Here is a 15089-nt window from a genome sequence, read left to right on the forward strand (position 1 = left end):
CCCTGCCCCTCCTCAATCTGCATACATTAACCTGTTCCATGCAGTGGGCATGTGCGGAGGATCGCCGGAGGCCGTCCGAACCACGCCCACTCATTATTGCACCCGCACCGTGGCAGAATTTGCGCCGCGGTAAAAGGGTTAATGAGCCGGCCCAGCGAGAGAAAGGGAGTAACACCTCTGCCGTTGATAAAAGGGAGTAAATGGATGCCCATCTACTGCCAGAGAGGCCACTCAGGCACCCACTGGGTGGCTGGTGGCATCGAATAACGCATAAACTGCCCACATTGGTCCCCAGGCTGCTAAAAAAAGCAGCCCACAGCTGGAACTCGGACACCGGCTCCTCGGGCATTGCCTGAATGCCTGCGTTACCAATCCGATGCTGAGTCCCACCACATAGTCTACTATACACTGTTGTTGGCCTTAGGAGTTCTGTGAGTGAGAACTCAGCCACTTCTCAAACCCTACTATGCACTGCTCTTATACTGTGAAAAGCTTTGATTGGAGAGGCCATTTTTTCCCCAGACCCGACTAATGGGACAATACGTTCTGAGTACTTTAATGTGGGAAATTGTAAATTCCTGTCCAAAACAATTTTGAGGGTGGAGAAAATCTTTCTCAAGAGAGAGGTTCCAGTGGAGAGGCTTCATTGTTACCAGAGTCTAATATACGTACCCTACGATACTCAGCTATCATGCATGCAATATAGATTAAATGTATGGGCTCATGACACTTTTGCAAGAGCTGGAGTAATATACAAGTGAGGGTAGGTTTTTGGGTTCATCTGTTCTTGCGAGAGTCTTGCAGGTGTCAGTATCCCTACAAAAAGGAATTTACACCATGAAACAATCACATAAAACAATCACATAATGTTGGAATATGGTGGCTCTGACAACAGCCTCTAATGTAATTTGAGATTAGTAATGACATAAATGGTCTCATTGAACATGTCATGAGTGATGTCATATGTGAGGTCATATGCAGTACATTTCGGAGGCGCAAGCTATTATTAGTGCTTCTAACTATAACTGCTGAATTCCTGTGTTTTTTTTAATTCAAAACGTTAATGTTGTCACTGAATATTTCTCCTAACTATAGGGTTACTTTAACCTTTGTTTATTAATGGATACATCCATAACTGTAGCACACAGGAAAAGGTTTCAAATTCATTTATAATATTTCAAATACTATATGAATAATGGAGTCTTACCGATTACTGAGGTAATATTTACAGACGTAATAGAGAGAAGTTCCTGCCAGACCGCAATCATTCCAAGTAATGTGTCCTAGAGCAGAGAGAAAATAGTATTGTCTCATTGTTTCTGTTATAGTTTCCTCATCATCCTTAACTAAAGTACTTTCTTTTAACATTTTCCATATTTATTTCCAATGTATATGAAGAGCTTTCAACAGATAGAGATATGCAATAAGGCTTTAATGGATGAGCTCAGTGAAATATGTCATTGTTTATTGGGTCCATACCCTAGCCTCTATAGCTGTTATGTAAGATAGACTTCTCAGCATAGAGTGTTTCCACTTTATTGCTGCTTTTGGGTAGGTTTAGGTAGGTGTCGGTCTTCTAGACTTCCTTAATACTATTTGCTTACATTTTCAGCATCAAAAGGTCAAAAGAAAATGCAATAATAGCAATATGATAAGAAACATTTACATATTATAATTTTTGGTAATTAATATATCAATGAAAACAGTTACATGTTCGGTAATTGCAAAACTACTACATTTGTTTTTCACTTGTTTGAGGCCATTGGTTATATTTTTGGGGATTCCCCATTATATTTCGTAAGCTGTAATTTCTAATTGGGAGCAGTTAAACATATTTAATGATACACCCTCTTTAATGGTAATGGTAAAGTCGGATTTATCATTACAATTATGAAAATGCCAGATTTAGGAAGTTCTTAAACCTCTCAAGGGTTTGGCCCTTAATCAGTAGGGCTAAGCCATATATACTATGTAAATCAACTGTAAAAATGCCAATACTGATAATCTTTCAATCAATCATTCATCTTAATGATCACACTATTAAATTACTACTATCCTTTAAATTTATTCAGACAATATTTGTTCAAATTTCAAGTTGTTTTGTGAAACATTCTTTTCATCAATACTCATCAATTTTTACACATTTCATAAAAAATTAATGAACTTACAATACACAGACATAGACTCCTTTACAAAACATGCAACACTGAAAAAATTACAATACTCATTGCAATAAGAACAAACAACCAATCATTTCTTTGTTCGTCTCTTTGGTTCTGTACAATTAAAGATTTAGATTAAACAATACAGGAATAATACTTGTAAACCCTGTAAAGTGCCATCCAAGCAAAATATTAGACGTTTTCTTTCTTTTACATTGACATACCACCAAACAGTGATCCTACTGAGCGCAAAATAGATTAATTCATATTATATTCGTGGTATATTTTGCACAAAACACTTGTTTGGCTAAAGATAAACTGTCAACGCATTTTGAACCCTTGCAGGTGTCCTTAGGGGTTCTCCTTAGGACTCAGAACAAAAAGAGCTGAAAAATAGTAAAATCACTTTCTTCGTTAACACCCATGCAGTTCTTCACATTCATTCCATCTACTTTCATTCACACTGTACCCAAGTACCTCTTTTTTCCTTTTTTTCTCCAAAGGTATTTGCAGGCTTCTAAATCACATAAACACAGTACACTATTATCATATCTATATTTAGGCCCTCTAAAGGTATTTGTACTGGATCTTCATCAGGGCGAGGGTTGGGAAATACCCATTAGGTAGTACTCATGTAGTGAATGTTGAACATTGCATTTTCAAAATTATTCGCAAATCATAGATCGGCTAAAATCTAACAAGTATAATCCACTTTAGAAATGAGTTAATTTTCTGCAGGAGGGCCTCTAAAACTGTCCATAAACATAACATGGGTACACAGTACATAACACCCTTACAGCGCAGACAAATTATACACCACTGTAGAAATGAGATGTGCCTGGAGAAGCTATGTTTCAGAACAGTATCTCAAGAAATAAATGCCCCAATCACATAAATGTCACCACTGTAAAATCATCCAAAACAAGGAGTTCCTAAGTAGCAGGAAGAACAAACAGCTAAATAATACCCAAATGCACACACAGTATGGATTGGGGGAAAGAGACTTACCCAGGAAAGGTACAATTTTGTTAAGTCATAAAAAGGTGTAATATAATATAAATGACTGCAAATAACAATGTATGTACAGGTGTTATTTAAACCTTACAGTCCTTGTTTATGAGTGTATATAAATACATTTGTAAACCTACGCCTCACAGAAATGTGTCAAGGACAAGACACTTTCCCACTTTTAATTTGGAGGGGTTTCAAAGGCTCACATCATAAATCCATGTGAACCATTTATAAATGATTTCCAAGGCTCACCGTATCAGTCGATGCAAGCGACAACTAATTTGATTAGCAACATGCTCTGAGAACCAGGAGGAGACTGGGACCAACCTGCTTGCATTGCCGGTCGATTTGACTTCATAGCTACTCCTGCTACATTGTTCAATGCAGCAGAAAATCAGTTTCAGTAGTCTTTCACCAAAGGGGATTCTGACCTCCTGGAATTGTTTTACGATACAGCCCTCTGCCTTGTCCATTTCAGCAACTACGTCGCAATGTAGAAATCTTCACTTCAGCTTCACCAAATGACGACCTCATGGACATTTCATGTAGCCTTGCCTCTCAGAACTTTTTCTTCAAGAATTGTTTTAAGTCTGAAGGTAAGCCTTGATATTGCCCAATACATTTCTTGTTACCAAACCACACTTCATTGTGGTCAGCTTTAGCCTTTGACTTTTAACAAGTCACATGTGAACTAGATATCCCCAGTTGGCACGTAGATCACTTAAAACTAAAAACACTAAAAACTTTATAAGTTCATAACCCTAGTTCTACTGATTGGATTTTTGTCATTCTAGTGTCAATTTATTAACATTTACTCTATTTTTCTAAATTAGTTTGGAAGTTTTCTGGTGTTGTTTTTCCACTTTATTGCTGTTTTTGTGCTGCATAAATACTTTACACATTGCCTCCCAGTTATGCCTGACTGCCAGTTGTGCCAAGCTACCTGGCATGTTATTTTAGTGACCTTTGTGGTTCACCCTGCAAGAAATTGGCCAGGGCTAATAATCCAGTCAACAAACAACCCATTTTCTCACAATTTCTTTATAAACTAAATATATCTGTAAATCTATAAAAGAAGTGATATCATTTGGATTCAATGGATGAACAATCCAAAAAGGATTTTCACATAAACATATTTAAAACACTTTAGTTTTCCACATAGAGGTGCCGATTCCGATTGGGTAAAAAAATGTACTGTACGGCTCGTATCCGTATTTTTTTACGTACGAATTGTACAAGGACCGTCCCACCGGTGAAGTACGATTCGTACGTGAAAAATACATACGAATCGTATAGGGAAAATTCCCCGAGACGTCCCCGGACAGTTTTACGTACACATCGTAAAACTGAAGTCCGACCGCACAAGTACGATCCGTACCGCCATTCCAAATACACAAGCGTATGTAAAAAGTCCCGTCCGCAGCGAACTCCATACCACCCGTATCCCGGGTAAACCTGTGGCCGGGATACGAGTCCTACAGCCCCCCCCCTCCGCCACGCGTATGTCCGCCCATATGTCAGCACCGTACCCCCCCTATGTCAGCACCGTACCCCAGCCCCGTACTTGGATGCACCGTACCCCAGGATTTACCCCAGGTCCGTACATGAACACACCGTATCCCAGCCCCGTCCCCCAGCATCGTGTATGTACGCGCCTTACATACGCAAAAACAACTCGTACTGAACCCGGACACTGTAAAACAGCACAAGGAGGGTCAATTCGAATCGGACAAAACACCACAAAACACGTCTACACTAGAAAAAACATCAAAATGACTGACCTGGCACATCCAAACAGGCAAACAGAGGCCCAAAATCACAACCACCTCATATAACACACCCACCAAAATTCCAAACTCAGGCCCACCCAGAAATGGACCAATAAAAAGGGCCCTCACACACAAACCATGAGCCTTTGCAACAGACTCACTGACGCTACAGACCACACAACAACTACTACACCCATACACCTTCACATTCACACACCCACAACCATCCACACCCTCACCCCACACCGTGCCCACAGACAAGAATCCAAAGTTCACTAGGGAGGAGCTAGACATCCTTGTCAACGAAGTCATCAGAGTCGAGCCACATCTCTTCGGAACATTGGTCAGACAGACCAGCATAGCCGAAAAAACACGCCTGTGGCAGAGGATCGTCGATCGGGTGAATGCTGTTGCGCCCATCAGAAGGACGAGGAATGAATGCCAAGCCAGGTGGTACGATCTGAGTAGGGCAGTCAAGCGCAAAATGAACGAGGACTACGCCCAGAGCAACATCACTGGAGGTGGGCTGCCCCACAGACCGGTACATTACCATCCCTGGGAGGAGAAGGTGATGGCCCTGCTTCCACCGGTGGGAGTACACGGAGTCGAAGGAGTTGCCGAGCCTGGTGAGTACACAAACAACTTACGTAACATGGGGGAATGGCATCCACACCCCAACTACCACAAATGCACGCAACTAACCTCAAGCCCTCACCGGACACAACCACACTCAAAAACAATGCTCTTGCCACCAACATGTGTATGCCCCATTCACAACGCAAGGCCATGCTATGTCCCAGGCTACACGAACCACAAACACAAGACTGGATGTCCGGGATGCTGGGAGTGGGGGGCTCACAAAATGCATTGTTCAACTCTGAAGCATACACCATTGCCCTCAGCCCATATGGCCCAGGTACATGCCCATGCACCATGCTCAATGCACAGAGACTGACTAAGTACTGACAAGGTAGCTGACACTTGGCCCTGCTGTAGGCAGCACAAGGCCCTCCTCTGACCACTGTAAACACAAACACCAACACCACAAGCTCAAATCAAATCAAATCAAGAACATTTATAGAGCGCACTACTCACCCGTGAGGGTCTCAAGGTGCTGAGGGGAGGGGGGGTGCTACTACTGCTCCAAAAGCCAGGTCTAGAGGTGTCTCCTGAAAGTGAGATGGTCCTGGGTCCGTCGTAGGTGTGCGGGGAGGGAGTTCCATTTCTTGGCTGCCAGGTAGGAGAACGATCTTCCTCCGGTGGTGGTTCTCTGAATCCGTGGGACGGTGGCGAGGGCGAGGCTGGCGGAGCGGAGCTGGCCGGTGGAGGTGTGGAACGAGAGGCTGTTGTTGAGGTATTCTGGGCCCATGTTGTGGAGTGCCTTGTGTGCGTGGGTGAGCAGCCTGAATGTGATCCTCTTGTTGACGGGGAGCCGGCGCAGGTTCCTCAGGTGGTCAGATATGTGGCTGTGGCGAGGGATGTCGAGGATGAGTCGTGCGGAGGCGTTCTGTATGCGCCGGAGATGTTTCTGGAGTTTGGCTGTGGTTCCTGCGTATAGGGCGTTCCCGTAGTCCAGATGGCTGGTGACGAGGGCTTGGGTGACAGTCTTTCTGGTTTTGTTGGGGATCTTTTGGAGTATGCACAGGGTGTTGAAGCATGCGGACGAGATGGCGTTGACTTGCTTGGTCATCGTGAGGGAGGAGTCCAGGATGAATCCCAGGTTGCGTGCGTGGTCCGTGGGTGTAGGTGCGGTGCCCAGCGCTGTGGGCCACCAGGAGTCGTCCCAGGCGGATGGGGATTGTCCGAGGATTAAGACCTCCCTTTTGTCCGAGTTGAGCTTCAGACGGCTGTGCTTCATCCATTCAGCGACATCTTTCATTCTTTCCTGGAGGTTGCTTTCGGCCTTGTCTGGGTCTTTTGTGACGGAGAGTATCAGCTGGCCGTCGTCGGCGTAAGAGATGATGTTGATATTGTGTTTGCGTGCGATGGCGGCGAGGGGGCTCATGTAGATATTGAAGAGGGTTTGGCTTAGCGATGAGCCTTGGGGTACGCCGCAGATGATCTCGGTGGCCGCGGAGATGAACGGGGGAGGCGTACTCTTTGGTTTCTGTTGGAGAGGAACGAGGTGATCCAGTCCAGGCCCTTTCCTTGGATCCCAGTATTGTAGAGGCGAGTTCTTAGGGTGCGTTGGCAGACGGTGTCAAAGGCTGCCGAGAGGTCCAGGAGGATGAGAGCGTTTGTTTCTCCGTTGTCCATCAGGGTCCTGATGTCATCCGGGGCTGCAATGAGGGTGGTCTCGGTGCTGTGGTTGACTCTAAAAACGGACTGGGAGGGGTACAGCGAGTTGTTTGCTTTGATAAATGTAGTCAGCTGTTTCTTGCCGGTTTTCTCGATGACTTTAGCCGGGAAGGGGAGGAGGGAGATGGGGCGGAAGTTCTTGAGGTCTTTGGGGTCCGCTGTGGTTTTCTTCAGAAGGCCGTTGATCTCTGCGTGTTTCCAGCTCTCAGGAAAGGTGGCTGACGTGAAGGATCTGTTTATGCCGTTGCGTAGGTGGGGTGCGATGGTGGTGTTGACTTTGTTGAAGATATGATGAGGGCATGGGTCGGAGGGGGAGCCAGAGTGGATGGTGTTCATGACGTAGGTGGTGTCTTCAGTGCTGATGGGTGTCCATGCGCTGGGGGTGGTGTTGGTGGTCGTAGGTTTGGCGGCTGGAAGCGGAGTCTGGGGTCCGAAGATGTCGTGTATCTCTATGATCTTGCGGTGGAAGAACGTGTTGAGGGAGTTGCAGAGGTCTTGTGATGGTGTGATGTCGTTGTTGCTGGCACTGGGGTTGTAGAGCTCTTTGATGATGCTGAAGAGTTCCTTGCTGTTGTGGGTTTTGTTGTCCAGCCGCTCTTTGAATGATGTCCTTTTGGTGGTGCGGATCATCTGGTGGTAGTCGCGGGTGGCACTCTTGAGGGCTGTCATGTTTTCTGATGTCGGTTCATGACGCAAGGTTTTTTCGAGGGTTATGCAGGTTTTCTTTGTGACTTTGGGGGCGTCTGTGAACCACAAGGTATTTCTGTTGCCGGTCATGCCTGGGGGGTTCTTGAGTTGAGCGAGGTCGTCGGCGCAGTTGCTGATCCACTGTGCGAGATTGTGTACTGCGTTGTTGGTGTCAGGGGTGTTGACAGGTGGGTTCTTGATCAGTGATGTGGTTAGTTGGTCTGTGGTGACTTTGCTCCCGCATCTGCGGGGGATCTGTTGCGTGTGGTGGTGGGATATGGTCTTCTTGAAGGTGAAGTGAAAGCAGCTGTGGTCGGTCCAGTGTAGTATGGTGGAGTGGCTGAAGTAGACGTGGTTGCTGGTGGCGAAGATGGGGTCGAGCGTGTGGCCAGCGCGGTGGGTGGGCGTGTCCACCAGTTGCTTGAGTCTGAGGTTTGCGAGGTTGTCCAGCAGGGTGGTGGTGTTGCTATCGTTTGTTTCAAGGTGGAAGTTTATGTCCCCTAGGAGGATGTATTGTGGTGATACCAGGGCGTGCGGGCTGATAAAGTCGGCAATGGTTTTGATGAATTGTGTGCGCCGGCCCAGGGTTCTGTAGATTAGTGTTCCTCTGAGGGTGATCTAGGGGTCGGTGTGGATCTGGAAGTGTAGGTGTTCGGCGGTGGAGAGAGTATCTTCGGTGTTGGTCGTGATGCTGATGGTGTTCCTGTAGAAGTGAACATTGAGGGGAATGCTAGGCATCTACAAGTACCTGGAGGAACTGTGCCAACTTGAATATGTATGAAACATGGATGTCGCATGAAACAGCATTAACATAGTCTCTTTCTCACACAGAGGGCAACGTCATGGATCTCCCCCCAACAATGGGGGGGGAGAATCACAGTCCCAAGGCTCGGGAGGAATCTGATACCACCGGCAGTGACGCCTCTCAACACTCCGTGGATGACCCCAACCCACCTGGACCCTCTGGTGTCCAAGCCCCTGCAGCACCTGCGTCAGGTACATCTGTGCCAACCACCACCCCTATTCCTGCCACATCCCAGGAGACACCCAGGAGCCCTGCCCGCACTGAACAACTGAGCCAGTCTGACCTGGAGGGACAAGGTTCGCCGTGCACCCAGGAGGAGGCAGACAACACCGCAACTGCCATCCCTCAGGGGTCACGTAGACCTGATGTGCCCACAATGGCAGGCCTGGCTCGTGTGGGCAGGGGTGGTGGGAGTGGAGGCGAGAACCTGACCAGCCAGCTGAAGGGACCGGTATGTCACACGTACGCAACATCATGGAGGCATACCGGCGTGACACAAGGGCCATCAGTCAGGTAGTGGAGACCCTCACAGAGATGAAAAATCAGCAGGCTGAGCAACACGCCAGTCAACAACAACACCAAGGACGGATGGAGGCAAGACTGGCTGAGCTCCTGGCGGTGCAAACGGACATAAGCCGTTCACTCCGTCGGATCGCCGACAACATGGGAAACCCTCCCTGTGCCACCAGGCGAAGACCACCACCAACCAGAATTATAGTTGTTGGCTAGAGGTTCTAAGCGCCTAGAAACCTGTAGGTGAGTTGGCGCTATATAAACCGAAGGTAACATAACATAACATTCATCTGACGGAGCGTCCCAAGCATCGTCAAGGCCTGCATCTGAGGGTCCCCCGAGGAAGGTGGGTCATCCACAGAAAAGACCGTGAGAGGCAGCGGACCATCCACATCTCCCAGGTCACCTGGCCTGGCACCTGGCCTTCATGCGCAACAGCAGCACCCTATTCACTGACATTCTCTGCCACATGGACTTGCTGGTCACAGTCTGACCAATGATGACCAACAATGTGGTCTGGACTCTGATGACTTAAAATGCCAAGGATCCCAACTCCCCCTGTGAACTTTGGATTCTAGGCACACGGTATAGCACCTACTTTTTTCTAACAAAACACGCACCCCACCGAGAATAAAAACAAATAATTTAAATTTGATGTTGCAGTCATTTAGCATGAGTCCACAACATACGTGTGGGGAAATGTCAAACTATGCCTGAGTGTTGAACTAACTCCAGCCATCCATACTCTGGGATCTGTTTTCTGGTCCAGGACACACATGGGTCACAATGTATCATCCAATACAGACTCGGAGCACAATAGTCACCCGTGATGGCCTCAAGCTGCTGAGGGGGGGCATGCAATACTGTGTGGACAGACCAATTAGGAAGAGGATGAGGAAGGGCCAGAGGTCATGGCTCATGTGGAGGTTCCCGGGGAGGGAGTCCCAGGTATGTTTGGGCAGGTGGGAGAACCATCTCCTTCATGCTGGAGTTTGGTGGATGTGAAGAATGGTGCCAGGCCAAGTTTGGATGCATAGAGTTGGGCCAACGGGGTCTTGGAAGACCGACGTCCAAGGTTGATTTTGTGGCCTGGGGTTGTGGACTGCCTCCTGAGTGTATGTGAGGAGTGTGAAGGTCATCCTGCAGCACACAGTGATCCCTTGCAGCTGTCTCAGGTGGACGTTGATGTGGCTGGTGCACGGGATGTTGAAGCTGAGGTGTGCAGATGCACCCTGGATGTGCACAAGTTTGCCGGGCGTTTGGCTGTACTTGCTCTGTAGGGTGCGGGGCTGTAGTTGACAAAGCTGGTGTCGTGGACCTGGGGGACGGTCTGTCTTGCCTTGGAGTGGATCTATCTGTGGGTAATGTGCATCATGCGGAGGGTGTTGCAGCATGATGTATAGATGCTGCTGAGTTGCATGGCAATTGTGAGCGTAGAGTCCAGGATGCACACCATCGATGAAGAAGTGTGCTGCGGATGCTTTTATCCACGTCACTGTCATGAATGTGATGTGTGGTCCTGTTGTGTTGAGGAGGTAACAGAGTCCAATAGCGTGCTGTTGGACTGAGCCGGTGTGGATTAGGAGGGACATTACCTGGTTGTTGTGGCAGGGCCTGGAAGGTGGGGCAGCGCTGTGTAGGCAGTTGGAGTTGCACACTCAGCATGCGAATGTGTCGTGTGTGCGCTTAGGGTATGCCTGAGAGCATGCGGTTTATTTTTGGTTGGACATTGCTTGGGGGGTGGCTGCAACATAAGACTGTTGTGTGATTTGGGTCATGCAAGGACATGAGGGTCATGCAATGTGCACGTTGCATGTGCTGACGGTCCTATCTTTGGCACCGCGTGGCGGCAACAGTGGCACAGACAAGCTGATGACAGCCTAATGAATGGGTGGAGGGAGGAAGGGAGGAGCATCTTGGAGGTATGTGGGTTGCAGAATCCTGTTTTTTGGAGGTCCCTTTCCGCTGGGCCCGCAGCAGCAGGTGCCATGTACTGGAAACTAGGCCAAAACTTGCACACAAAGACAAGGAGGTCATAAAGGACAAAAAATGCTACAGGCATACGGAATGTCAGGTTAGTCATGGCTCACCCAGAGAAAATGGATGAACAATCACCAAAGATGACTGACACCGGATCAGGAAACAGAAGGCCAAGCTGCGCACAGGAGACACACCCTCAACAGGCGTGGGCGGCCCGTTGGGGTGAGCAACCTGCCCAAAAACATACACACACATGGACCTAAAGCACAATAGAGATCATTATCCATGAAGAACTGCATGCATGTTGACGAACTACACATACACTCCTAGGCACAATCTTTGACAACTATGCCAGAGCTGACGCATGCAAAGTGGCAAGAGACCTGCATTGACAGAGATGAGGCACTTATGAGTGTGATGAACACCTTTATTACTCAAACTCACACTAAGGGAAAAGCATCTATCTGAACATACTCACAGGTCAATTGACTGAACATGTGGGACCTACACTGGACACCCCCTTCACAACACGGTTGTTGTAAATCCAAATGAACTGGCACACAAGTTAAGGGGATGACCAAACACCTCGTGCTGCACACGGAGAGACTGAAATTCACCATTGAGCCTGTTATGGGGATGTCCTACATTATGTCCACCCATAGCATCCCGTATGTTTCAGAGGGAATTGTTACACACATTGATGAGTTAACCTGAATCAAAAACCCATTACAGATGACTGTCAGGAAGGGTGACTATCAATTCATGGGAGTCATGCAACATGTCATGTGCCCCATGGTGAGTCGACATGTATGCATGTGAACACAACATGCACAGGAGCAGTCCCCACACATTCCAAACACGTACCACCCAAAAAAAGCCTTGCTTAAATCCTTACCCAAAATGACAGTTCCCCGTGTCCATGCATGGAACGCTGATTCACCACACGTTGCAATACTCATGAGGAATAGCAGGAGGACAACGATGACACGAGCAGACAACAAATGCGCAAGTACCTGGGAATGACAGACACACAAGAAGTGAGTGCAAAGATCTTTCAACGCATACATGGTCAGTTACTAAACATGAACAATGTTGTCCCCATGCTAATTTAAAAGCTAGTGTATCTGCAAAAATGTGTGGAATGACATCCTCACTCGAGTGACACATCAGAACACACATCTAATTCACTTAGCATACAGTCAGCTGGACACACACATTGCAACACATGCCACCCAAGGATACAAGCGTGCACCCTCAGACCCAGTGACTCACCATTATGAGAAGAAGTTGCGTATGAGCTGACTCTGGATATCCTCCTCCTCCTCCTCGTCACTTGCCTCCTGACCAAGCCCTTCATCCTCCACGGGTGGATGTTCCTGCTCATCCGGATCCAGGATGAGTGGCACTGCCTTCTCCACTGCCAAGTTGTGCAGCATGCAGCACACAAGGATGATATTGCAGACCTTCACCGGTGCATATGGGAGGGACCCGCCTGTCTTGTGAAGGCACCGGAATCGGCTCTTCATGAGGCCAAAGGTCCTCTCAATCACTCGCCTGGTCTGCCCGTGTGCATTGTTGTAGCGGTGATCTGCAGCTGATCTTGGGTTGCGGAGAGGTGTCATCAGCCATGGCATGTTGGGATATCCAGAGTCACCTACATGGAAACATCATGTAAAGAAGTGGGTCAGGAGATGCCGTAAGAGCCAAAGCTAACGCAACACACAGGACAAACGGAGTATACCCACCAACAATACATGCTCATTCGTTGTGCAGCCGCAGCAACATTTCTGGCACCCTGCTATGCCTCATGATGTAGGCATCGTGTGCTGACCCTGGAAACCATGCACAGACATGGGAAATCAGAATGTTCGCAAGACACACCACAAGGGCATTAATAGAGTGGTAATGTTTACGGTTGCGATAGGCTACCTCCTGTGCCTGTGGTGGTACCAAAGCTACATGTGTCCCATCAATGGACCCAATGACATGGGGCATACCTCCCAGGGCATAGAAATCACCCTTGACACCTGCCAACTCCTCAGGAGTAGGGAAATGGATAAATTCATCAAGGTGCTCCAACATGACTGCCAAAACATCACGCAGGACACGGCTGAACTTTGTCTGGGACATGCCACCCACATCAGCTATGGTGAATTGAAACGTACTGGTGGCAAAAAAATGTAGGACTGACATCACCTTCATCTTGGGGGTCAGCGCAGTAGGATACCTGTGTCGCGGTTGGAGGTGTGGTGCCAGCTTGGCGGTCAAGTCCTCAATCAACTGTTGTGTGAATCGGTAACGTCGGATGCAGTCACGTTCCCTCATGGCACCCAAGTCTGGCATTGGTCGGGGGACAGGCGGTGCCCTGCAGAAAATGGAATTGAATAAGGAAGATTTAGATCATGACATCATCAATGTCAATGAACATAGCACATGCAAAACTGCTACTACACATCAGATGAAAACAGAGTCTGGTCTGTGCAATACATCCAGGACACGTTTGCCAGCTTGGTGAAACTCTGACAAAAAGCAAGATACATCCGTTGATTGGCAAGTCTACATGACATGCCCTGAAAACACCTGGGGGCCAGTCTTAGTGAACAGCCAGAGACATCACAGGAGTGACATACATCCACATAGCTGCATTTAAAGGATGCCATCTCATACAGACAGCTGACGGCAAGCTAGACGCACAGGTCACATGGAATGTCAAATGTACAGATCAAACACATTGCAATGAAGGGGTACACGTGAAAACACAAACCAAAGACATTGAGACGACGCAGATATGTCCTCATGTGAAAATGTCATGTCCGATGCATACAGACCCTGCTTACGTGGGAATCCACATGTGGCATGGTGTGCGCAGATGTGTGCCATGCCCATCTCTACACAGACACATGTTGGATGCAGCAACAGCAGATGTAGTTGACGGAACACTAACAGCAAGCGCATGGGAACACATGACATACACATGACATGGTCACATCGGGGCATGCTGATCGTTAAATGTCAGTTGCTAGTGTCCCTGTCCATAGCATAAGGGGACAGTTGCAGGTGGTGGTGACTGTGCCATGCCAGTCATGCAGTGCTTGACACGTTTGTACTACAGGCACACATGTGAAAAGTGTGAAGGGAAAGTGTGCCACATGGTGCACCATCACACATGACATGTGTACACAGGTCATCACACAACAATTGTGCAACTACATGAGGAGACATGTGCAATTTCACTGCCTGACAAACATAGTCCCTGCACACGACAGTCTGCAATGACAATGACTTGATGTACAGCCTTGTGCGAGTCTGCGACCTCCATTCCTTTCGTGTGTGCCTCCTATCACCAGTTTAAGCATGTGAAACGCACCGTACACACACTCTGAGCATGTGTACGGTCCGTATCACTATAGGAGTGTTGCCGTAGGAGTACGTGTGTGTGTACGGTCCGTACACACACGAGTACTCCTACGGCAACCCTCCTATAGTGATACGGACTATACACACGACGTGTGTACGGTCTGTATCACTATAGGAGTGTTGCCGTAGGAGTACACGTGTGTGTACGGTCCGTACACACACACGTACTCCTACGGCAACACTCCTATAGTGATACGGACCGTACACACGTCGTGTGTATGGTCCGTGAACACACGCGTACTCCTGCGGCACCACTCCTATAGTGGTACGGACCGTACACACGATGTGTGGATGGTCCATACACACACGCGTACTCCTGCGGCAACACTAATACAGTGATACGTACAGTACACATGTCGTGTGTACGGTCCGTACACACACGCGTACTCCTACGGCACCACTCCTATAGTGATACGGAAGGTCCGTACACACACGCGACTCCTACGG

General features: G+C 47.8%; 1 protein-coding gene across 1 annotated transcript in view; it reads right to left on the minus strand.

The window, feature by feature from the left end:
- LOC146854039 (echinoidin-like) overlaps positions 1 to 15089 on the minus strand; it is a 199564-nt gene that overhangs the window by 13552 nt on the left and 170923 nt on the right. The window contains exon 6 of the mRNA XM_085650488.1: positions 1208 to 1283. Within this exon, the coding sequence (XP_085506614.1) occupies positions 1208 to 1283 (76 nt within the window). The remainder of the gene's footprint in view (positions 1 to 1207; positions 1284 to 15089) is intronic.

Source organism: Triturus cristatus, chromosome 4_1 (genome assembly GCF_964204655.1).
Source record: "Triturus cristatus chromosome 4_1, aTriCri1.1, whole genome shotgun sequence".
Lineage (NCBI taxonomy): Eukaryota > Metazoa > Chordata > Amphibia > Caudata > Salamandridae > Triturus > Triturus cristatus.